Source organism: Kogia breviceps, chromosome 15 (assembly GCF_026419965.1).
Source record: "Kogia breviceps isolate mKogBre1 chromosome 15, mKogBre1 haplotype 1, whole genome shotgun sequence".
NCBI classification, from domain to species: domain Eukaryota; kingdom Metazoa; phylum Chordata; class Mammalia; order Artiodactyla; family Physeteridae; genus Kogia; species Kogia breviceps.
This window is the reverse complement of record NC_081324.1, coordinates 51,101,444-51,125,245: the sequence shown is the minus strand read 5'-3', so window position 1 is coordinate 51,125,245 and position 23,802 is coordinate 51,101,444. Positions and strand designations below refer to the sequence as shown.

At 48.7% G+C, this 23,802-nt stretch overlaps 1 protein-coding gene and 1 long non-coding RNA gene across 6 annotated transcripts in view; one reads left to right on the top strand and one right to left on the bottom strand.

The window, feature by feature from the left end:
- Positions 1 to 4,863, bottom strand: part of LOC131742711 (uncharacterized) — a 587,718-nt gene extending 582,855 nt beyond the window's left edge. For 2 of the 5 annotated variants that reach the window (XR_010836914.1, XR_010836912.1), the window contains exons 1-2: positions 4,088 to 4,232; positions 2,776 to 2,972 (exon numbers count right to left, since the gene is read on the bottom strand). This is a non-coding gene — a long non-coding RNA (uncharacterized lncRNA). Of the gene's footprint in view, positions 1 to 2,775; positions 2,973 to 3,520; positions 3,707 to 4,087; positions 4,260 to 4,751 lie in introns of those variants that run through there. The other 3 variants (XR_009331519.2, XR_010836911.1, XR_010836913.1) reach the window with 3 other exon arrangements.
- CABLES1 (Cdk5 and Abl enzyme substrate 1) overlaps positions 3,730 to 23,802 on the top strand; it is a 108,203-nt gene continuing 88,130 nt past the window's right edge. Inside the window, exon 1 of the mRNA XM_059040860.2 lies at positions 3,730 to 4,720. Within this exon, the coding sequence (XP_058896843.1) occupies positions 3,846 to 4,720 (875 nt within the window). The 5' untranslated portion in view covers positions 3,730 to 3,845. The remainder of the gene's footprint in view (positions 4,721 to 23,802) is intronic.

Sequence of the window (23,802 nt, the reverse complement as noted above, 5' to 3'; positions counted from 1 at the left end):
CTTGCAATCCATGAGGAATTTGCAGAATTTCCTCTTCCTGAACTGAACTTCTTCCTTCCTTCATTTCCCAGGTCAGCTTAAATCCTGGCTCTTGCTTGAGGCCTCCCCTCAAATGAAAATCTCCTTTTTCACACTATGATAATATGTATACAGCGTCCCAGTCAGACTGCTCATTTGATCACTTAATCAGAGTCTGCCTTACCGTTTTACTGAAAAGTGTCCTAAGCTTTTGGTTTTCACTACTTTCAGTGTCAAGGGCACAAGGGCTAAAGGTTACACTTCTTTTTATCCCTTTTGTAGCAAGATGGTGCTGCGCACATAGAAGTTGCTCAGTAATACTTGATCCATGTATAAATAGGTGAAAAATAAGTGAATTTGGAAAAATTCAGGGAGTAAGTAGATTAGGATGGTAGAGTAACAGACATTTTTAAAAGTACTTTAAAGTTTATAAAATGCTTCTCAAGCAACCTCATTTGTACCTCAGAATTACCCAGAGGAAACTAGCTTGGAGAGGTTAAGAGACTTACTCTTCAAACCCAGATCCCCTTCCTCCAAAGCTTGTTTTATTTCCATTATAGTTGACTCTTAATTATGAATATGAGATTAAATGTGGAGACAGCCCCCCAAAAAACATCCTCACCAGCAGAGGGCGCAAGAATATGTATGGGCCTTGGAGTAAGATTTGCATACTGGCCGGGGCCACTATTTTTTTTTAATATAAATTTATTTATTTATTTTTGGCTGCATTGGGTCTTCGTTGCTGTGTGTGGGTTTCCTCTAGTTGCGACAAGCGGGGGCTACTCTTCGTTGTGGTGTGCAGGCTTCTCACTGCGGTGGCTTATCTGGTTGTGGAGCACCAGCTCTAGGCGTGCCGGCTCAGTAGTCGGGGCTCGCGGGTTCTAGAGCGCAGGCTCAGTAGTTGTGGAGCACCGGCTTAGTTGCTCCGTGGCATGTGGGATTTTCCCAGACCAGGGCCCGAACCCGTGTCCCCTGCAGTGGCAGGTGGCTTCTTAACCACTGTGCAACCAGGGAAGCCCCTGGCCCAGCCACTTTAAGAGCTAGTGACCTTGGGCAAATCATTTTATTTTTCTGAGCCTCATCTGTAAACTAATGATGATAATCTTCCCTCCCCCCAGCACTGCAGAGTAGTCACAGGATTAGAAATCTTCTGTGGCTAGCACATAGTAGGTGAACTGTAAATTGTATCTCTCCTGATCCCCATAAGAAGATCACAGGAGCGGTTTGGAGGTTAAATCGATATTAATTCTTGTTTGATGTTTTAATAACTATTTGAAATTAGTTTGCATATTTGACCCTTAAAATAGCTTAAATGGGCAAAGAAATGAATATTGATGAAAAAATTTTAATACCCAATGCTGGCAAGAGTGAGGAAGCCGATTGGAACAACTTTTCTGGATAGAAAGCCTTAAAAATATGGTATGTCCTTTGCCCCAAAATCCATTTAACCTAAGAAAATAATATTGGATGGTAGCAAGATTTAGCAAAACAAAGGACGTCATCATCACTCTTTATAACAGCAAGGAAACAACCTAAATGTTCAATGTAGGGCACAGGCTTAATAATTATAGTTTCTCCATCAAACTGAACACCGTGCAGTCATTAAAATGATGCTACAGAAGAATATTCTAAAAGGAAGGATATCGCAACACAGCAAGCAAAGATCACAAGACACAAACAGCCCACTTTAACTTTTGTTTAAAAATATACACAGGACGGAAATAAAAATTTCCATAGGAGATGTGATTGTTGGTGAAGCTTTTTTTTTCCTACTTCTCTTTGCTTATCTTATTCTCTAAATGTTCTTCAATAAATATGTATCACTTTTTTGATAAAAATAGTTTTTTCTTTTACATGTGCAGAGTTGGTGTTTTTTTTTTTTTAAACACTGCCTGTCAGCACAACCAGACCAGTGGTCAAGTAAATTAAGTTAGTTGTAATAAAGTAACTTGGAAGTTTCAAGTAGTTAGTTGAAGAGAGTAATTAAAATCCTAATGAAATTACACAGCACTGGTCGCTTAGCTGCAGTAAGGCTGCTCTAAATATAGACACTGGGTTCCACTTTCTCAAAAGGCCTAAAAATGGCATAATGTAAAAAATGAACAATTGTTCATGTAAAGGGCCATGTGCCATGTTTGTCCTAAACCACCGTAACCCGAACTCACCCATATCTCATCTTCCAGGCTGGCTGCATGTCTCTGGAAGGGTGTATTTGCTCTACATTACTCAATTTACTTTCTTGAACTTGAAATGGAGTGGAATTTCAATGTACAGTTACCCATTAGCTCCAAGGCTAAATTTAAACCTTTAATTAAATTAATCCCTTGATCTTAAACACATTGCTTCTCCCTCAGGAAAGTGTAGAGGGTTTCTTAGATGTCACAGAACTCAAGTCAGTGTGACAATTGTTCCTACTGCATTTGGTAAGTCACCCGAACTGCACAGGGAAATCTGCAGGCATTTTTGGATGGCTCATGGTAACCCCCCCACACACACCAACACCCCCAGGACAGGCATTTGTTGGGCGTGAGGTTGGGGTACAGAATTCTGCCACCTTTCACAGATCCAGAGCTGCAGCTTGGACAGGTACTCATCTTTACAGGAGACATTGTAGGTGCCAGACGGATGTTTACGAAATAAATGACAGAAAGTAGCTGTGCATATTGTTCCCAGTTTACATGGGAGGAAAAGAGATCATAACCCACAAAAACTTGCAAGGTGACAAGGGGAAAAGGTTGTGAGGCCATCTTAGCTTACCTTGGTCTTCATGGAAAACGGAGCACGTTTCTGGGCCGAAGTAAAAATTTATGTTGGTCTTTGCTAAGAAAGAGATGAAAAGTGACAGCACCATCAAATGGAGATGTGTCAATTAGTCTGGCCACACGTTTGATGTTCACGCCTGGGTTCTTACGCACCCTCGGGTATGCATTTAAATCAAGGGCTGCATCCTCAGTCTGCGAATGAATGAGACACAAACTCAACGGTTAGCGACAGTTTTATGGTGGGACTGTCCACATAAGGGGTGTGTAACTATTAATAAGGATGTATTTCTCGGGGCCCAACAGCAGCTCGGGATCCAGTTAACAAGCTCGCGGGCCAAATCTCCGCGTCGCTCCAATTAATTGTCCCGCAGACCCACAACTCTCCCGGGACCACATTTTCACGCCGTGACTCATGGGGTTCTTGCTCGCGCCCCCAATACCCAGTCCAAGCGCTATGAGGAAACATGCTACCTCCCTCACCCGGGCGCGCGCCCTGGGAGCCACCAACTCTCCCAGCGGTCGGCTCGGACTACCTGGACTGCCCGGCCGACCCCTCGCCCCGCCACCCGCTCGGCTTTCCCTTCCTCCTCCTCTTCCTCCTCCTCCGGCCCCCCGCCTCTGGCCGCCAGCCTCCGCGGCTGCCGCCTGCGGCTTTGTTTTCCTCCCAGGTTTCATTCCCCACACGTGATACAGTGTTTTTGCAAAGAGCGCTTCGGAGCGCGAGCGCGGGGCGCGCGCACCTATAAATACGGACACCGGGGCCCGAGAGTCGGAGACCGCGGGGTCTGAGAGGGCCCGGGACCGAACCCCCAGGCTGCTGGCGGGCGGGCGGGCACACGGCCAGCGAGCCAGCGAACCGCGCGCGTGGGCCGGAGCGGCGGCGCCCCCCGCCCGAGCACCGAGGGGCAAGCATGGCCCGCCCGCTGGGGGGCCGGGCCGCCGCGCACGCCGCCCGCGCCCCGCGCCCTGCCCAGCCCGGGTCACCGGCGCTCGCGCCCGCCGCTTAGCACTCGGGCGCCGCTCGCTTCTCGGGGCATCGCGGAAATATCGCCGCAGACGGACACAATGGCGGCGACTGCCGCCACCACGGCCGCCACCGCCGGCAAGGCCGTCCGCAGCAGCAGCAGCAGCGCCGGCACCGACGCCGCGGGCACCAGAAGATTGCAGCAGCCGCCGCAGCAGCAGCCCCAGCCCGCGGCCGCCGCGCCGGCCCAGCCGCCGCCGCAGCCGCCGCTGCCGCCGCCCGAGCCCCCCAGGAAACCGCGCATGGACCCGCGGCGCCGCCAGGCTGCCCTTTCCTTCCTCACCAACATCTCGCTGGACGGACGACCGCCGCTGCAGGACGAGGAGTGGGCCGGCAGCGAGGAGAGCGGCGCGACCAAGCCGGGCGCCGGCAGCGCCTGCGGCGCGAGGACTCGCCTCAGCCTGCTCGCCGCCGCCGAGCGGGGCGGTTGCGGCGCGCTCGCCGCGGCGGGCACGGCGGCGGCGTTGGCAGTTGGATCGGGCCCCTGCCATCCGCCGCCCTCGCCGCTGCCGCCCCTGGTCCCCGGCGGCCACGCGACCGTGCTCGGCCCTGGGGCGGCCCGAGGGTTCGCGAGCCCCCTGGGCGCGGGCCGGGCATCGGGGGAGCAATTGCAGCCGCCCCGGCCCGCGCCTCTCGCCGCCTGCGTTCAGCCGCAGCTGCCCGACGGGCCCGGGGGCGCCGGGCAGGAGGACCTGGAGGAAGACGATGCCTTTACCAGCGTGCACGTGCCGGCGGCCTCCTTCTTGGGCTCCGGGACCCCCGGGAGTGCGAGCGGTAGTCGGGGCCGCCTCAACTCTTTCACTCAGGGAATCCTGCCGATCGCCTTCTCCAGGCAGACCTCGCAGAACTACTGTTCCCTGGAGCAGCCGGGCCAGGGGGGCAGCACCAGCGCCTTCGAGCAGCTTCAGAGGTCCCGGTGAGTATCCAGGACGCCACGCGCGCCTTACGTCGCGTCCCTCCCGGCCCGCTCTCTGCTGCGGGACTCGGTCGCTCCCAATTCCCGCGCCCTGCGGGATCCCTGGGCTTCTGGCGCGAATTCCAAACCACGAGGGCAAGCGGTAGAGGGAAGGTCTCTAGGGAGCGTGTGTGTGTTCACACGTGTGTGCACGAGCCCAGCACTCACAGAGCAGAAGCGCCGTGCTCATGCAGTGGGTCCGAGTTAGGGCTTGCGGGAGCCCACTAAAAAGCGGCACCAAAACCTCCCACTGCAAGGAGGAGATCCCGAACTTCCAGAAACCCGGTCCGGACCCGGAGAAGCACTCTCCTTGCGCCAGGCAAGACTAGGCTGGGCGCAGAGTTGAGCCGTGGGTCCGGCCGGCGGCTAAGCGGCGCGTGTGAGCCTGAATTTGTCGCAGACACGCCGTGAATCCCTCCTGAGAAGTTCTGCCTGCGCTCAAAGTATTCCAGGGTCCCAGGAGAACTTGGCGTTTTCCTTTTGCTTTTCTAAGAAAAGGGAAGTCCTTATGTTCCCTTGAACCAGGCCTTGGGGGTGGGGGACAGGGAGGAAATGGGGCTTGAGGATCCTTTTTTCCATTACAAGGTGAATTTGCTGATATTAGTGGAAAGGTGGTTGTGTTCGCTCGCTTAAGTCATCTGCGGGTATCAAGCATCTTAGGAAAACCGTGAAATGTTGGACCCTTGCTTATTCAAGAAATGGTTAGAGCTTGTCACTTATGTTCCAGGGACAGTTGGGGAGCTAGGTCTGCATCAGGCAGTGGGACTGGAGGTTGGGAGAGAACAGGAGTGGGGAGCCCCAAGGGAGTGCAGACCTGTTCCCTGGGAGGCTTGTTACTTAGGAAGGCCTCTTAGGCTCCCTATGGCTCAGTTATTTTAACCTCCTGGGGCTTCAGTTTCCTCTTCTGGAATGGGACCTTGACAACATGTTGCAGGCCTCAAGGTGAGAAGGGGGAACCTTTCCTGTTACAGCCTCTTCCCTGTAATGCTCATCTGAACACTTAGGCTTTTTCTGGCCTAAGTAAGAAGGTGGCCTGTTGGAAAACTTAACTTCCTCCTGCAGTGGACAGATGGGAAAGAAAAAGCCAGGCTCCTGCAGAATTTTGTTCTGAGTCTATTTCTTCCCAAGTGGTGAAATCATGATCCTGCTTGGTATGTAGCATCCTAGCTGAGTGCACATGGGCTGCGGGCAGGGGTGTGGAGCAGTCGAATAGCTTTGTGACTGCACGGATGATTAGTGACTCTGGGCACAGGTGACAGCCTGGGCCTGGCATTTCTTGTCAGAGCATGCCTCTCCCTGTTATTGGGCCAGTGCACAGGAGGGGAGGGGAATCCCTTCCGTTCTGGGTGAGTGGTTCGGACTCAGCAGTTTCTGGGCAGCTTGACATCATGCACTGGCTCTTAATGACTCTATAGTTTGAGCGTGAGCCCAGCTTATCCAGCGGGTCAGGACAGGAGTTGTAATAAACATACATGTTATTCTAAGCCAGTGTGCAAGATTGGCCTGTGTCTCATAGTAGACAGATGTGTTCCCATGCTCAGAACATCTGGAGATCAAATAAGTTCACACTTTGTCTCAAATCTCATTTCAGAGGATACGGAGGATCTTGTGTGTTGATATTTCTGATCCAAAAAATAGCCAGATTTAATCTCTGAACCCATAAATATGAACCCCTTGGATGTTTTATTGATTCCCTCCCAACGCACACATTAAGATGAGTTAGTCAGTATAAGATGCTTCTTTAACCTGACAGTCACATTCATCTTACTACTTTGGAATTATCCATATCCGGCAACTTGACGGGCGTTTAAAAAAATTACATCTGTCAACAGAGATAGTGTCAAATTTAATGTGCAGAGAGGAAGTAAATGGGTAAAACAGATTTAAGAACGGCCGTGAAGAGCTAGCATGGCCACTACTCATGGAGTGGCCAGGAACTTGGAATCTCCTAGGACACTTTGTTTCCTACACTGCCCTGCTTGCAAGAATTTTGTCAGAAGTGTGATGCTTTTGTGATCACTAGAGAGTACTTTCACCTGCCTAGATGAATTGTGATGTGGAGTACCGACTCATCTGAATAAGGCCCAGGCCAACTTAAAGAATGTCATTTGTTTTCCTGGTATGCCTCCCTTTAAGAAGTTCTCCTAGCCTGGGTGGTTCCATATACTACTTCCTAGATGTTCTCCTGGGGTGTTGTTTTAAAATCATATTATGCTTTCCTTGGATTTGTTGCTTGCAATTTAAAGAATTCCAAACAGCCTTCCTGCTCAAAAGTGAGTTCTTGGACCTTCAGAGCTCTTACAAATGCAAACCCTCAGGCCCTACTCTGGACTACTTGAGTGCAAATTTGCATTTTAACAAGATCCCCAGATGCTTCCTATACAAGTGAAAGTCTGGAAAGCACTGCCATAGTTAATTGAAATCTGCCTTTTTTTTTTTTTTCATGAATTTGGGATTTCATATACCCAGTTTGTTATGTGTATATAAAAATCAGAATCTCCTGATCTGAAATCTTGAAACCCTTTCTTTTTTGTTACTTCCATCTGGACGCTTGTAAAACTAATCACAATTATTACTTGTACTTCCAAATCTTGAAATATGACAGGAAAATTTCTGTGCCCAGGCCTTGGCACAGATGTGTCCATGGATTGATGACTACATCTCTGTGCTTTCGGCTGGATATTTGACATTTATCCCAGTGAATCCTCACAGCCACCCTATGTGTAGATTCTTTCTCAGACCCAGTGTTGGCCAGGATCTTTGAGATCCAAGCCTGATGTCTTTCATCCGCCACTGCACGCTATCACTGTGCCTTGCATGCAGTAGGCCCCAGGAGAATTTTGGAGCTGTTGGCTGTAAATGTTTGTCCGGGATACAGCAGGCCAGTCGTGCTGGTATGATTCTGTATTCCCTTTCCTAGTCCTCACATTTAGCCTTGCTACTTAACCAGTCTCCACTGAAGTGTATAGCGAACTTAGGACCATGGGCCTGCCTGGAGTTTGTGCTGGGGTTTGCTGTATGGCTAGGTGTCAGAGCTGGGAAACCAAAAGGATACCTTCTAGCTTGACATTCTGCTGTGTTCTCTGCCCGAGGAAGGTGTTAATAGGTGAAGGGGAGTGTAAATTTATACCGTGTGCTTTAAGGCTTTCTTTCACTTTAATAATTTCACCTCAGGTAGCAGCTGGCAGCGGGTTACTCCACTTCGTAGAGCTCCTGAATTGCAGAATAGAGCCCAGTTGAACAGACGTGCAACATCGGCCCTGATGAGAGGGGCACAGGGGGACCAGGGTATTAATTTAAAACGTGAGGGTTTTGCTTCTTAGAACACTCGTGTTAGCGTGTGCCTCGTGGAGACTCGGGTCTTCAGTGGAAAGAGAGCGTGTGGTGCAGAAGAGTCCGAAGCCTGGGGTTCGAATCGTGGTGCACAGCCTTGGGCAGTAAGTCAGCCCTTCCGGAGAGCCCCGACCTGTGTTCCAGACCCTTTCAAGTGCAAGCTGAGCTTACATTTGTTATCGGGGTGGAGGGGGGCTGACTGTGTGGGTGGGAGCGTGAGAGCTAAGTGCTGTATGTATTATGTATGTAAATGAGTTTAGAATCACCTGGGGATCTTGAGAAAAGGCAGATTCTGATCCTGTGGGTCTGGGGGTCCCAAGTCTGCCTTGTTAACTAGCTTCCTGGGAGGCAAATGGGCCGAACCTTGAAAAAGACTTTACTGGTATTATGATTGTTCCTACTCTAAGGACCAGGCAACCAGGGCTCAGAGAGATTAAGTAACCTGCTCGAGGTCACTTACCCCTTGGGGCAGAGCTCAGGCTCACACCTGACTGCTCTGGAGCTTCTAACCAGCCCTCCCTCTGCAGGGCCCCTCCTGGGGTGAGACCTGGATTGGTGCTGGGTCTTTGGTGTCCTCTCTACTGAAAAGAAAAACGTGAGCTAAATAGGGGATTGCCGACCAGAATAAGAGAGGGGGGATGGACTTCTCTCCCCACTTTGTCACCTCCCTCCTTTGTGACTTCAGGCAAGTCACCACACTGTGTTCCAGCTGGAAGCCACCTGACCCTTCTGGATTTTAGAGGTCAGGAAAGGACTTTGACCTCCTCTGTGGTAAGCCAACCCAAGTTATTGTTGAGCCATCTTTCCAGCAACATGCATTGTGGAAGCCAAAGCTGCAGTCCCGGGCCAGGCCACGCCCTGGATGCTCACCCACGACTCCTGCCAGGGCCTGAGGCGAGAGCCCGAGGTTCACTCGCTGCCCCCTTCCTTACAGTCATCAAGTTGTCATGTCGTGGGTGAACTCAGCAGGGGAAATGCATCGGAAGCCTGCCGGCTGCTGGCAAGTGCCCAGCGAGGGCAGTGAATTCAAGTGTGACCCTTTGCCCTCCAGGAAGGGTGGGGGAAGCCACAGCCTGGCTTTGCAGTGTGTCCCCTTAGCCGGGCTGGGGAGCTCCGCCTGCTGGACACTTTTCCCCAGGAAGGAGAGTTGTTAGGTAGGGAGAAGGCCAAGGGCAGGTGGCCTTTCAACACGCTGGGAAGGAGCAGTAGGTGAGGCTGGGTGAGGTGACACGATGTCGATCAGGAATGCCCAACCGGTACCCTGCCCGCCTGGGCTCTGGACCTGCCCCTGCCCTGGCTGGTAACCTCGGGCATGTCGCTTCACCCCCACCCCCCCACCCCCAGCCTCTCCGTTTCCTTCTGGGATGAAAGCGCTGGGACAGTTGAGTGCCGTGTTCTTCCAGCCTAGTGCCCTGGGTGTCCTTGTCCTTGCGCCTGGGGGTGAGTGGGTAACTGAACCTCAGTGTCAGATGCAGAGGTGGAGCTAAGTGTATCCTGGGAGGCTCCAGCTGGCAGGACGTGCACTAATGAATGAAGGAATGGGTTTCCCTGGGTGTAAGGGAGAACTTTAAAAGACATGTTCAGCTGTGCTCCCTCTGGCTGGGGAGGTGTTGCAACTGGCCTGCCGGCCCCAGGCGGCCATCCAGGCTGGAAGCCAGGGCCACCAGTCCTGTCTCGGAAGTGATCTGTGGTCCCCACCTCTGTTGCCTTTAAAGGGCCTTCAGGTTTACAAAGTGCTTTTGTAGATGTTGATTTCAGCCCCCAATAGCACAGAGGGGCAGGAATCCAAGGTCACAGGTGAGTAGAGGGTGACCCTAGGTGCTCTGTTATCTGTCGAGTATGTTGCGGAGGAAATTCTAGTTTGGGGACCTAATGCCTTGTATGATTTATTCAACAAACATGAACATCATGAATATCAATTATGGAGCGCCCCTGTCAGTTATGGGAGGTACAGACATGAGCGTGGTCCCTGTGTGTGTTGGGAGACGCAGGTAAATGGGCCGATTTTTCCGGTGATGAGAGCTTGGTTAGAGGTGAGCCTGCTGTTTGAGCCCTCACCAGGGCAGGGACACTTCACGCTCCCCACCGTGGGACCTGGCTCAGTGCCTTGATGCAGTCAGTATTTTTATTTAACTACCATGTCCCAGGTGTCGTTCTAAGCACCCTATGGAGGTCAGGTGAGTTCACATTTATAAGAGCCCTTGGACAGCACCCCTGTATCGCCCCTAGTCTGAAGCACAGACTGGTTAAGTTACTGGCCCGGGATCCCTCAGGCTGTCCGTGGGAGCTGGGTTTGAACGCAGGCATTCTGGCTCTAGGGTTTGGGCCCTATAACCCGCTTGTCTCTGCTCCACTGTGGTTTGAGCCAGGCTCATAAATGCTTGTTCAACTGGCTTCAGCGGAACTAGGGCGAAGGTGGCGTACGTGACCTCGAAGGGCACTGCTAGCCCTGCGGTTTCCTTATGTAGGTGTCTGTCTCTCAGGGAGGACCTCTGTGCGTGAGAGCCCAGGGGACAGCCCAGGGAGGAGGACAGGATTCCGTGACTACAGCGATCCAGTCTTGCCCAGGGCCTGCCTACCCCCCCCCACCCCCCGCCCTTCTCAACCACACCTAAATTCCTGTCACCTTTGTTATCTCTTCAGTGCACCTGTGCTTTCTGTGCCTTCCATCTTTCACAGGGAGGTGAAAGAGGAGCAGGGGCCTGGCACCCCGAGGAATGGCGTTTGTGGCCCTAGTTCTGCCACTTACTCTGGGATGAGGTTCTCATCCATGAAATGGGAATAATAATACCACCTCCCTCCTGGGCATGTTTCCTTTCTTTGGACCCTCTCTATCTTCTCAGCGTCACCCCTTCCCCAGCCTAGGGGTTGGCAGACTATGGCCCATGGTCTGTTTATAAACAAGATTTTCTAGGACACAGCCACGCTTGTTCATTTCTGTATTGTCTTTGGCGGCCCTTGTGCTACCAGAGCAGAGTTGTGTCGTTGCGGCAGAGACCACGTGGCCTGCGGAGCCTGAACTATTCATTCTGATTCCTTACAGAAACGCGTGAGACCTCTGCCCACACCCCCAACCCCGCACAGGACTCTGTCCCCAGAGATGTGGGCTGGTCGCCTGGTCCCTCCCTGTCCTTGTCTCCTGGAGGCTCCTGGCTTCTGTTTGGACGTGCCAACCCTTCTCCCCGGCCAACAGAGAGGCCTTTCTTAGGCCCACACCCGATCTGGGCAGTTTTAAATTCCTTGTATTTCATGTGTGACCCTCCTGCCACCATGGCACCCTCTCTGCTCCCCTGCATGGCTGTTATTTCCATGCTGTGTTGGCTTTGCAAAGGACAGCTGGGTTCTGGCACCCACAGGCTTCTCCATGGGAAGGGTCCCCACCAGACGCCCTTCCTCCCTTTTGGACCCATCACCCTGCAGAATCACCCGCCCACCCCCCTCCACCCCGGGTATGGTACTGAGCACTCCCTCCCAGGGGGACTTTCTTACTTCCCTGTGGGTCTGTGTGCACCTGCCCCGGCCCCTCGCTGGTTGGGAGACTTGCTGGAGACAGGCCTGAGGCTGCCCCTCACCCCAACTTTCTAGGTCTTTTATTTTCACCCAGCAGTCACTCTCGAACTTTTATTTGGTAAAGTAGCCAACCTACCACCTCCTTCCACAGCCCTGTAGCAATGAACCTTCCTCCCTGAATGTTTCTTCCCCATCATCCACCCACCCACCCACCAACCCCACCTCACACTCAACAGCTTCTCCCCCTCCCCAGGGAGGGAAAATAGCACCTTCCCACGTGCTGTGGGCTTCACATGCATTATTTTGTTTTATTTGTGTGGCAATCCTAAGGCTCTGGGATTATACCCATTTTAGAGCTGTGGACACTGCGGATTGGAGGGGTTAAGGAAGCTGGTCTAAGGCCTCATAACTAGAATCTAGAGCTAGAATTTGAGCCCTGGTCTCTTCTAATCTGGCTTTCTGCCAGAGCTGGGAGTGTGCTGGACTGGCTCCTATAACTTGGTAGGAACCGGACGATGAGAAATCTGAGCTGATCAGTAACTGAAATCAGTCATGGTGGGAGTATTTACACCACAGGAATCAGCCAGTTTTACAAGCCAGGGTTTTGCTTTTTTCCTCCCGGAGACCTGGTTTGTCAGCACGCGTACCAGGAGCCTCACCACACGTCTCTTTGTTCCTTTGTCCCCTGGGGGGCTGTGCAAAATGTCATCATCAGAGGAAGAGACCAGACATTTTTATCAGAATTTATTATTTCACATAATTCTGTGAATTTCCCAAAGTGTCACCACCACCCATTTTCCACTTCAAAAAAAATATCTAACAAACCCCTGCCTCAAGTGTAGACCTGTGTGCAATTTAAAAACCAAACTTTTCAGACACTGGGGCTCAAACAGACTGCTCAGTATTATCTGTAGGAATCATAAAATCATTAGCTGTTACCCTCCTTTACAAACTGTGTAATGTATTTTTATTTTTGTTTGGTTTTTAAAAGTCTCGGAGAGCATAGACTCAATCGGGGTTTCCTGGTTTTTTTCCCTTTTTGTTTGTGTTAGCATTTTGGATAATTGCACACTAGTTTATGTTTAACAGAGTTATTGATGTGGTTTGAGGTTTATTGCTGCACATTTGGTCACAAAGACAAAAGCTTGTAACACAGAGCATGCAAATACTAGAAGTTTAGGACTTGGAATATTGTAATAATGTGTGTGTGCACGAAAGGGCCCAGTCTCATCCCTAATTTAAAGGCTAGGATGAGGGACTTCCCTGGCTGTCCAATGGTTAAGACTTTGCCTTCCAGTTCAGGGGGTGCAGGTTCGGTCCCTCGGGGAGCTAAGATCCCACATGCCTGGTGGCCAAAAAAACAAAACATAAAACAGAGGCAATATTGTGACCAATTCAATAAAGACTTTAAAAATGATCCACATCAAAAAAATTTTTTTAACATCTTTATTGGAGTATAATTGCTTTACAATGGTGTGTTAGTTTCTGCTTTACAACAAAGTGAATCAGTTATACATATACATATGTTCCCATATCTCTTCCCTAATAAAAATAAAAAACATAAAGGCTAGGATGTACTTAGTATCTAAGTTTAATTTCATGACAAATAGATGACAAGCCATTCAAGAAGAGACTAATAAAATATTTGACAATGCCAAAGACTTGTGTGCCTAGCACATTGATTTTTATTTTAAAGCAGTTTACTCATTGACCTAGTGTTTTATACAGCGAAGTGTCTGCTTTGATCATCTTAGGAAGGGGGTGGGAGGATGTGAGGGACTGGAGGACAGGCAAAGTCTATAATGTTTTGCTGAAGGACTAAAATTAGCATGTCGGGGTGGGGGGATGGGCAAAATAGGTGCAGGGAATTGAGGTGCAGACCTCCATGTTTTTAAATGTCAAACCACTATGTTGTACACCTGCAACTAATATAATATTCCATGTCAACTATATTTCAATTTAAAAATAGTTTTAAAAGTTGGAATGTTAGGAGATAAATGGTTGATCTGATGTTGAAAGGTAGTTCTTGAAGTTTTTTACATTTTTATTGAGTTGAATAAAGTTTGCTCTCGGAGAGGGAAACCTGAGGAAGGAAGATGAGATTACACATTCTTAGGTGATTGTGTCAGTAATTGAGGGATTCAGTTTATCCATCCTAAGATGAACATCTGATAATTAAATTCTACTTACTTGTTTGGGGCTTTACAGTTTACAAAGTGCTTTCCTATATATTAAGTCGTTTTCAAAACAGCAATGTGGTAGCTGTTTTATAGACTAGAAAATCAAGACCATGAAGAGCGAGGTGACACATCCATGGTCACGTACCCCGTATATGGCAGAGCTGGAATTTTGAAACCTGTGTTTTCTGATTCTGAGAGTTTTAAAACAAACCACAAATTCTAACGTAGTTGTATCACTTAAGAAAAGCAAAGAACTCTATTACACGCTGTAGCAGTTTATTCTCCTTCCTGCCCCAAATCTTCCACTTGTATGTTAGTTAACCTCCAGAGAACAAAAATGCTAGGGCCTCATCCATTTCAGACCTATGGGCTAGAGTCAATCAAGGTCAGAATGTTAAAGAACAAAGAAATATTGTGCTATATTTTTGGCCAGTGGTGCCTTCTCGTCAAGCAAGGATGCTGATTTTCATGTGATAACCTCGAGGGACAGGCCAACAGAGAACCCTGGTTTGGGGCCTAAGTTGTGGAAAATTTTCCCAATAACAATAGTTCTTGGGGCTTCCCTGGTGGTGCAGTGGTTGAGAGTCCGCCTGCCGATGCAGGGGACACCGGTTCGTGCCCCGGTCTGGGAAGATCCCACGTGCCGCGGAGCGGCTGGGCCCGTGAGCCATGGCCGCTGAGCCTGCGCGTCCGGAGCCTGTGCTCTGCGGCGGGAGAGGCCACAACACTGAGAGGCCCGCGTACCGCAAAAACAAAAAATCAAAAAAACAATAGTTCTCTCCAAATCATAGTTTGGTGTCACTTGCTCCTTTCCCCACAGCCCAGATGCTCTGCCGCCTTCTCAGCAAATTGGGTGAACAGATTTGAAAATGAAGAGACCAGCCTTGGAGCCAGGCAACTCTGCCCCCTAGCAGCACCTTTTGGGGAAACTCATTTAACCCTCTGAGCCTCAGTAGCCTCATCTGTAGGATGGGGATAATAATTCCTGCCCCTTTGGGGTGTTATGAGCATGAAAATGAGAAGCACCTAGCAGAGGTTTGGTTCTTGGTGATTGCCTGGTAAAATTGTAGCTGCTGTGTTCACAGTTGCCAGGTATTGCCCGCACACCGTCAGTCAGAAAGCAGTTGAGAAACTTGACAGGGTCTTCTAAGATCATCCAGGGTGGAGCTTTTTGCTTGCAGAGAATTTGCCGCATCGTTTCAATTTCAATTTCATGGTAAAGTAAAATCAGAGCAGCTGAGGAAACCAACACCCCCTCCGTCAGGTGCTGCATTTTGCCCCTATTTACACTGAAAAATGACAGTCTCCGGGACAAGGAGACAAGAAGGGGCGAATTCACGTGTTCAGCGTCGTACCCTTTGAGCAGCACAGCAGTGAGGTTAAGAGCAGCAGCTGGTCTGGCCCACACACAGGCATGGAAGACGTTGCCCTGCCTGTTGGGACCCACGGGAGGGGAGTGCTACCTGCCAAGACAATTCTGGAAGACGTACCTCTACCCCCTCCCGCCCTTTGCAGAAGCCACGGCCCTCATCCTGTGGTCTGAGTGCTGCCTGCTCGGCCTCCTTTTCTAGGCAGGACACCCCTGGAGTGTGAGGGCTCCTGGGGGGGGACCCTCGGGGTCCCCATGGCCGTGACCCTGGAGTTGGTTGTATGCTGCTCAGGTGACTGTCTTGGCTTCCCCCATCCCTGCTCGCAGGTCCCTCTGCACCTGGCCCCTACCTTTGCCCTTTGAACCCCCTGGGCAGACAGAGTTGGGGCCTAACCAGGGTCCCCAGTGTAGCCCGCGTGGCATGGAGTCAGCAGCAACCCACACCCCTCCGCGTGCCGGGTTGTTCACACGCCTCTGTGTGAACCATCAACTCGCTTGGTGGTTCAGGGGTCAGTGGGGCTAGTGCCCACCTTCCAGGAGAGAGGAGAATTAACAGGCCCAGGTAGCCCGGCTCCCTGTTTCTGCTCCGGAGCGGGCAGCTGTCCTGGCGGTGGCCCTGGAGCCGGGCCTGCAGGCGGTGAGGGCCCAGCCCTGGGTGCCGGGCCACGGAGGTGAACTTTATTTCAGAGGAAGGAGGGGGGCTGTTGAGCAGGGACAGGTGTGAGTACAGCTGTGTTTTGAAAGCTTGGAGGCGGGTTGGATGGAGGAGGGAGAGCAGTGCCTTTTGTTTTTAACCCTTTGGCATCTTAGTTGTCGCTTCAGAAAGATGGACTTGTGCGTGTCCAAAATTTTCTGTTCTGGGGTTCGTCTATTTTTACACATAGAGAATTTTAGAAAGAGTTTTGGGGGTTCGTGGACGCTTGGAAATTTCTCCCAGAGGGAGGGAGACCAGCGAAGAAGCTGCTGTTAGGAGTCCCAGAGAGAAGTGAGGGCCTGAGCATAAAGGCATGCAGAGGTGCCTAACTTACCGGTGTGAAGCCCGATGACCACACGGGTTGGGGCACTGCCTGTGTTCCCTGAAGTCCTTCGGGTCACCCATCTCTGCAGCTCTCGTGGTTACGGGGTTGAATAGTGTCCCCCAAAATTCACGCCCACCTGGAACCTCAGAGTGTGGGCCTTATTTGGAGATACAGGCTCACCTCGGAGGTACTACTGGTTCAGTTCCAGACTAGGTGGAGACGGTGAGGGGATGATTGACTCAACTTGAGACAAAATTGACAGGACTTGTACGTTACTTGGGTGGTCCCTGCCGGCATGGAGCTCTCCATGGAGCTGGAGAGAGACTCTTGAATAATCACCCACAAGTGTAGGGCTGTGGCTGTGGTGCCTGGACAGAGGGGGAGGCCTTGGTCCTCTCGGAGCCTGTGATGAGCGCCCTGGTGGGTTTGACCTGCTTCTGATGGGGAGGGCTGGCCTCTGGAGGTGTCTAAAGTGTGAACAAGGGCTGGGAGGACTGGTGCAGACCACAGGACCAGCCTGGGCAGGGTTTCTGGTGGGATGAAGCAGGGAGATGTGGAGAAGGTAGATGAAGGGCAGGCAGTGTGTTTGGAGGGAAGCCATAGGTGGGAGGAAATCAGAGTCTATCACCGCACTCCAGGCAGGAGATGGTGGCCACTTGGGCTGGAGTGGTGGTCATGGGGGTGGGGAGAAGGGGGCGGATTCCACAGAGATTTAGGATGCAGCAGAGTGGACTTGGCGATGGACTGGCTGTGGAAGATGGGGGAGACAGAGGCATCAAGGGAGACCCTCCCAGCGGGTTTTTTGTTTGTTTGTTTGTTTGTTTGTTTTTTGGTGGTACGCGGGCCTCTCATTGTTGTGGCCTCTCCCGTTGCAGAGCACAGGCTCCGGGCCCGCAGGCTTAGCGGCCATGGCTCACGGGCCCAGCCGCTCCGCGGCGTGTGGGATCTTCCCGGACCGGGGCACGAACCCGTGTCCCCTGCACTGGCAGGCGGACTCTCAACCACTGCGCCACCAGGGAAGCCCTCCCAGCGGGTTTTGAGTGTGTGGACTGATTGGATGGCAGAGCCATCTGTGTGACAGAGAGGAGGGTATTGGTACAATCCAATGCTATGCGTTTAAGAAACTCCCTAGAAGAAAAATTTACAGAAGATGACCCTGTTTCTTCTCATTGTCCTTTTTTTCACATAATCTTGTGCCTTTACTCTCCACATAGCTCAAGATGATGTATACAGGGTTGTAAAAACCTTTTTGACTGAGAATGTGCACATTTTCTGCTTGAGAGAGATCATCTCAAGTTTTACACTCATTTCCAACTCTTTTGGTCTGAAAAGTCTAATGTTACCTTTTAAGGTAAATGTTGAACATGTCAGTTTCAAAAACAGATCAGATTTTGTTCATTTAATTTCAGTTAAAGACATATAATTTCTTTTTATTAAAGAAAAAAAATACTCTTGAGCAAGATCATGAGATTTTTTTTCAAACAGTTCCTGGTTCAACTTGTGTGTATTTGCAACTAATTACCAGTTGTTGAAGTCTGAGTGATCTAGAGTGTGAAGGATAAAGATAACGTTCTCAAGGAAAGGAAAAGATACCTTTGCAAAGCTGCATAGCAATCTGCTGCAGTAACTAAACACTACCCAGTGTCCAGTGATTTTGTGTTTGCTCTGTGATTCACAGTGAGGCTGGATGCAGTCTTAATATTCCAGCAGCAATTGCATCTTCTTCTCGTTTTATAGGTGATTTTTCATAATAATGGCATGCTTATTGAACACTAATGTTACGAGCTGCAGAGCCATGTGGAAATCGCTTCACATCCCAGATCTGCTGTTTCCCGGGTGAGGTGGTAGGCAGAATCTGGAAACTCCATGAGCCTCGGTTCTCATCTGTAAAGAGTGGGAAATATTAATAATCAGATATCTCATAGCATGGCAGCCAGGATTAAATCTGATTATTTCTGTGAAGCACTTTGCACAGTTCTGGGCACACAGGTAGTTCTCAATAAATATCTGATGTGATTATTATATCTCAGCCATGCTGCTGGTGCTCTGCATGTTTGTAGGGGCTGACATCACTATGTAGATGAGTATTGAACTCTGGGGAGTTTACTTTTCTTTCCAAGGTAGAGCTCGGCAGAGCTGGAATCATATCTAACCCTGAACTATACTCCTGCCACTGAGCTTTATTGCCTTTGTCCAGTGTAACACTTTATCCAAACAAGTTTTGTGACCTTCCTGAGCAAAAAACAGGTACTGTTTTAGGATCCAGTTGGTTTTCTTGACACTTTCACTGTCCAAGAATATGTTTGTGTACCTATCCAGCCCATGTTTGACTATGGATGTGTCAGTGGGGAACTGCTATGTGTATATAGAATGACTCAACCAGCTTTTTTATCTGACCCTGTTTGCTCCAAACACAAGTGAGCAGTTGAGGCCAGGCAGATTGGAAGAGATGGTAATGATATATTTCAACCCAGTCATCAATCTAGATACACCCTCCCTGAAAGCTGTATTTCACAGAGCTGAAAAGAATTTAGCCAGTAGAGCTTTATTAAGAGGTGCCACATTTGTTATAGGTAACTTTAGTTTTTTGGAGCCAGGAAAATCACAGTCAAGACTGAAATATAAGGAAATGGGTAAAATACATGCTGGCTGGTGAAATCTGGAATCTTTTCTTTAAAGTGTATTTACATGGGAGTTCAGCTTTGATTTTATATTGTCACAAATTGATACCAGATGCCTGCCTTTCAGACAGACTCCCCAGCTAATCTGAGAGTGTGAGTTGGAAAACAAATCACTGTGCCATTTGGAATGACGATTGATATTTTAGAAGTTTCGTTTTGTTTTCAAAGGGAAGATAATGCATATTACAGGCCCAGCCAACAGAACTTTTATAAATGGCAATTAACAGAGGATGCCCAAGGGAGGAAGTCTCCAGTTTCTTATTATAACCCTGGCAGAAGGAATCGAGGTGACATTTTATTAGTATTGGCATCTCCCACTTGCCCTGGGAGCTACTTCAGCCTGTGTAGCCATGTCCAGAACCAGTAGCTTCATTTCTGTTCTACTTCAACCTTAGGTCAGAGGAGAAACCCAAGAGCACTGCATATGGGGCAGCCGGCCTCTTGTGGTCTCCACAGGACCCCAGGCTCATCAGATGACTTGCACATTTTCCCCTAGTGGCTTAAAAAAGTTGGTTTTTCGTTTTGAGTCTTTGGTCTCAGCAGCGTTCCCTTCTCCTCCAGCCCGATTTTCTTGCTGGAGCTGGAATGACTCATAAAATGAGTCTTGAGTAGCCTGACACCTCTGCCGCGTTCCTTGAATGCCTTTTAAAAGGTGCCTCTGTGTAAGAATATATGCCGATTTCCCAATTCAAGTTGTTGGAGAGTCTCCCGGGTGACCTGACAGGGAGAGATGAGTCTAGATTCTGGCTCCTCACCTGACAGGGAGAGATGAGTCTAGATTCTGGCTCCTCACCCAGGATGCCGTCGTCAGGCTTGGGTGAGAATCTCTCTTGGAGGCTCAGCCTGGAAAAGAGGACTGTCAGAGCCGGGTGGCTGGAGGATCACAGGAGTGGAGTGGAGTAGGGTCACCTAGAACAGGGGAGCTCCACGCCCCCCAGACGGGCCTTGGTGTTTCCTACAGCAGCCAGGCCGTGGACATTCAGGTGGACGAGAGGGACCTTGAAGAGGCCCAGAGCAGCGAGGCTGCCATGGAATGAAAGGATGAGAGCCAACGACCCTGCTCACTGAGGCTAATATTGGCCAAAGGCTAATGGGCTGTGGATGGAGACCCAGGGAGGGCCATGACTGAGCTCCAAGTACTTAAGCGTTTCCTCTTCAGAGCTCAGCTTTGTCCACCTAAGTTAACTGCCTCTATTCCAAGGGAGTGAATTTGTATTATAAAACTTTTAGCTTATATGGTAGTGCACACTTACGTTCTGTCAAGTGGCCGTGAACCCTGAGTGAGCTGCAAACACTGAACGCTGGACCGTTGCTCCAGGGAAGTACCCTGCCAGCCTCTGGTCACATTTTCATCATCCAGTCAATGTATAATCTGGTTTTACGTGTATCTCTGCTTGGAGATACCTTATTTATTATATATGGTTAATTCATTAGCATTGAACTCACGGCCAGCAGTAACTCATGCCTGGACAAAGCTTCTCTGTCACAAGTTTTCCCCGTTGGTCACATACTAGACAGCATTCGGCCTGTGGGCCATTTTAAACAGCAAAAGTACCAACCAACAAGCACGAAAGTGCAAAAAATGTGGCAAGGATACAGATATATATTAGCAAGACGGCAAATTTGCAGCTACAGAATCTGCAGGTAATGAGACTTGCCTGTACTTTGTCCAGGTATAAATACATGCTGTGTGCTAGAGGCTTCCTAAAGCCGGCCTGTCTTGGGGGGCGGGCGGGTCCATTTTCTGTTGGGCTGCCCCATCCATTCTCATATTTATTCCTGATCACACCCTTGACTGGGGAAAGGCAGGCATTTTTGTCTTCCCTGTATTGATGAGGAAACCAAGAACCAGAGAGCAGACTTGACTGGGGGGTCCCAGCAGAAAGTGGACTCTGACTTTCTGGCCATTTTCTTCCCAGTCTGCCGTGCAGGCACAGTTACAAGATAGGATGAGTGCTTTAAACAGCAGCATTTGAATGCTGACATCACAGTTTAATACTGTTGAAAAAGTTATCTTCCTAATGATTTCTCTGTGATTTAATCAGATAAAGGCGGTGTAGCATTGTGACTAAGAATGTAAATTCTGGAGCCAGACCTAGGTTTGAATCCTGGCTTTGCTACTCCCTACCTGCATGACTTTGGGCAATTTCTAAATAAAGTAAAACCTTTTCTGGCTTTTGGTTTCCTCGTTTGTAAAATAGAGTATTAACACCAAGTGTGTGTGGTTACCGTGAGAATTCTGTGTAATTCATATTCAGTGCTTAGAACTGCTCCTGCCTTAGACCCTCTGTGCATGAGCCATGATGATTATTTAGCTGACAGGTGCTCAGAAAATGAGTGTCCGGTCATCAGCGATGGCTCTTAAATTAGGCAAATAGTAAAGTATGGTTGTAATTGCACGGCCCAGAGCCAAGAGGAGATTTTGCGATTTTCCAGTCCTTTTGATCCATTTGGGTTACGTAGTTCAGACCTGGAAAATCTGTTTTAGAGCTTTATTTATCCAGTTTGACTGTCAGCAGTCAGCAGATTAAACAGACCTTTGTCAAGTCCCCGCCATTTTTGATGAGTGGACATCTAATCAGACGAGCAAATATTAGTGGGCATCTGCTGGGTTTTAATAGTCCCTGACTGTGAACATTCAAGTGGTAGAAGACAAGAACATGAGATGTCACAAGGGGAGAGCATAATTAAGGCATGTAAAGAGCAAATTTCTGTGTCACCCCAGAACCTCCATCTTTACAGCTAATCAAGTGTATTTAAAACTGCCGGAGGTTTCCTTCCCGTCCTTCTGCGACTCAGCGACTGGTACAGATGTTAGTCAAAAGCAGTCCTGTGTCCCACAGGAATGGGGAGACCAGATCGTGTGGAGGGTCTCCAAACTGGAGTCATCCTGGGACCCATCAGACACGTACCTTTCTAACCAGACCCCAGGCAGCCTGCCCATCTCCTTGGTAATGCCTTTCATGTCACCAGCAGAAGGTGAAAACAAAGGATGTAACATTATTTCCACATCTGGGTAATTACAATATGGTAGTGATTTGGGAATTGATTCTTTTTTTCTCTCTGGAAGCCCCACTCTTGGGCAGTCAAGTTACTTTCTGCATTTCTTCCCTCCCTCCACAGACCTGGGTCTCACAGTTGAGTGGCACAAAATTAATCTTTTGGGGGGTGATGCTTCAATTAGGAACAAGGACATATAGCAGCAGACTATGAGAGCAATGTAGGAAATTTCTGTTTGCTTTCTAGAAACAGAGTTTGGAACTTTCCAGCCCTGGGGCGTGAGGTGGGGCTTTCTGTTATTTGCTTATAAAAAATTGCAGAGCTAAATTCATATTTGTGTTTGTACCTAATAGTAAACTTTGCTTTGCCTAACCTGCTTGCCTTTATTTTATTTTATTTTTTTAAAGATTTTGTTTTTTGATGTGGACCATCTTTAAAGTCTTTATTGAATTTGTTACAATATTGCTTCTGTTTTATGCTTTGGTCCTTTGGCCCGGAGGCATGTGGGATCCCAGCTCCCTGACCAGGGATTGAACCCGCACCCCCTGCATTGGAAGGTGAAGTCCCAACCACTGGACCGCCAGGGAAGTCCCACCTGCTTGCCTTTATAACATAAGCTCGCCAGAGTTCTCTTGTTAGAAAACTTCTATTTTGAGGTTCCTCAAAAAACTCAAAATAGAGTTGCCATATGATCCAGCAATCCCACTCCTGAGCATATACCCAGACAAAACTGTCACTTGAAAAGACACATGCACCCCTGTGTTCATAGCAGCACTATTTACAGTAGCCAAGATATGGAAACAACCTAAATGTCCATTGACAGATGAATGGATAAGGAAGATGTGATACACACACACACACACACACACACACACACACACACACACACACACACAGAGGAATATTACTCAGCCATTAAAAAGACTGAAATAATGCTATTTGCAACTACATGGATGGACCTAGAGATTATCATACTAAGTGACGTAAGTCAGAAAGAGAAGGACAAATACCATATGATATCACTTATATGTGGAATCTGAAACATGACACAAATGAACATATCTATGAAACAGAAACAGACTCACAGACATAGAGAACAGACTTGTGGTTGCCAAGGAGAAGGGGGTTGGGGGAGGGGAGGATTGGGAGTTTGGGATTAGAAAATGCAAACTATTATATATAGGATGGATAAACAGCAAGGTCGTATTGTATAGCACAGGGAACTATTATATTCAGTATCCTGTGATAAACCATAATGGAAAAGAATATGAAAAAGAATATATATAACTGAATCACTTTGCTGTACAGCAAAAATTAACACAGCATTGTAAATCAACTATACTTCAATACAATTTTTTTAAAAAGAAAGAAAACTCCTATTTCCTTAAGGGGTAAGGGCACCTTTCCTATAAGCAAGTATTTTGTGACACATTTCAAGTAGACCTTTTACCCTAGATGTTTTTTTTCTATCGTATACACTTTTATCGGTGAACAAGTGATTCTTTCTTCCATGTCAGTGTTTATTCAGCCCAAGGCGTCAGTGCGAGATAGGCTGCTAAATAGATTCCAGTCAGATGTTCCTGGCCGTGTGAGCTTATAAAAGACATCTGTTGAAGTTTAAAAATAAATAAATAATTAAAACACATGCACAGACAAAAAGTTAGTTTCTCCTAGCGAGATTAGAATTAGTCTGCTGTTCCAAAGCCTCTTTATATTTTTCTCAAAAGAATTTATGATTTTTTTCCCCATTTTTATCTCATCCAAAAATCTAGGTAGAGAAAATGATAAAGGTTTGACTGGTTTTTTCAACTTATTGTCAAGTTACACCATTAAAATAGCCTCACCAGGTGCTAGGATTCTTGTCTCCAGAGAATTGTCAGGTAATTCTTGTCTGTGGCTACTCTGAAATTATCTAAATAACAGGAGATTATCCCAAGTGAGGACTTTCAAA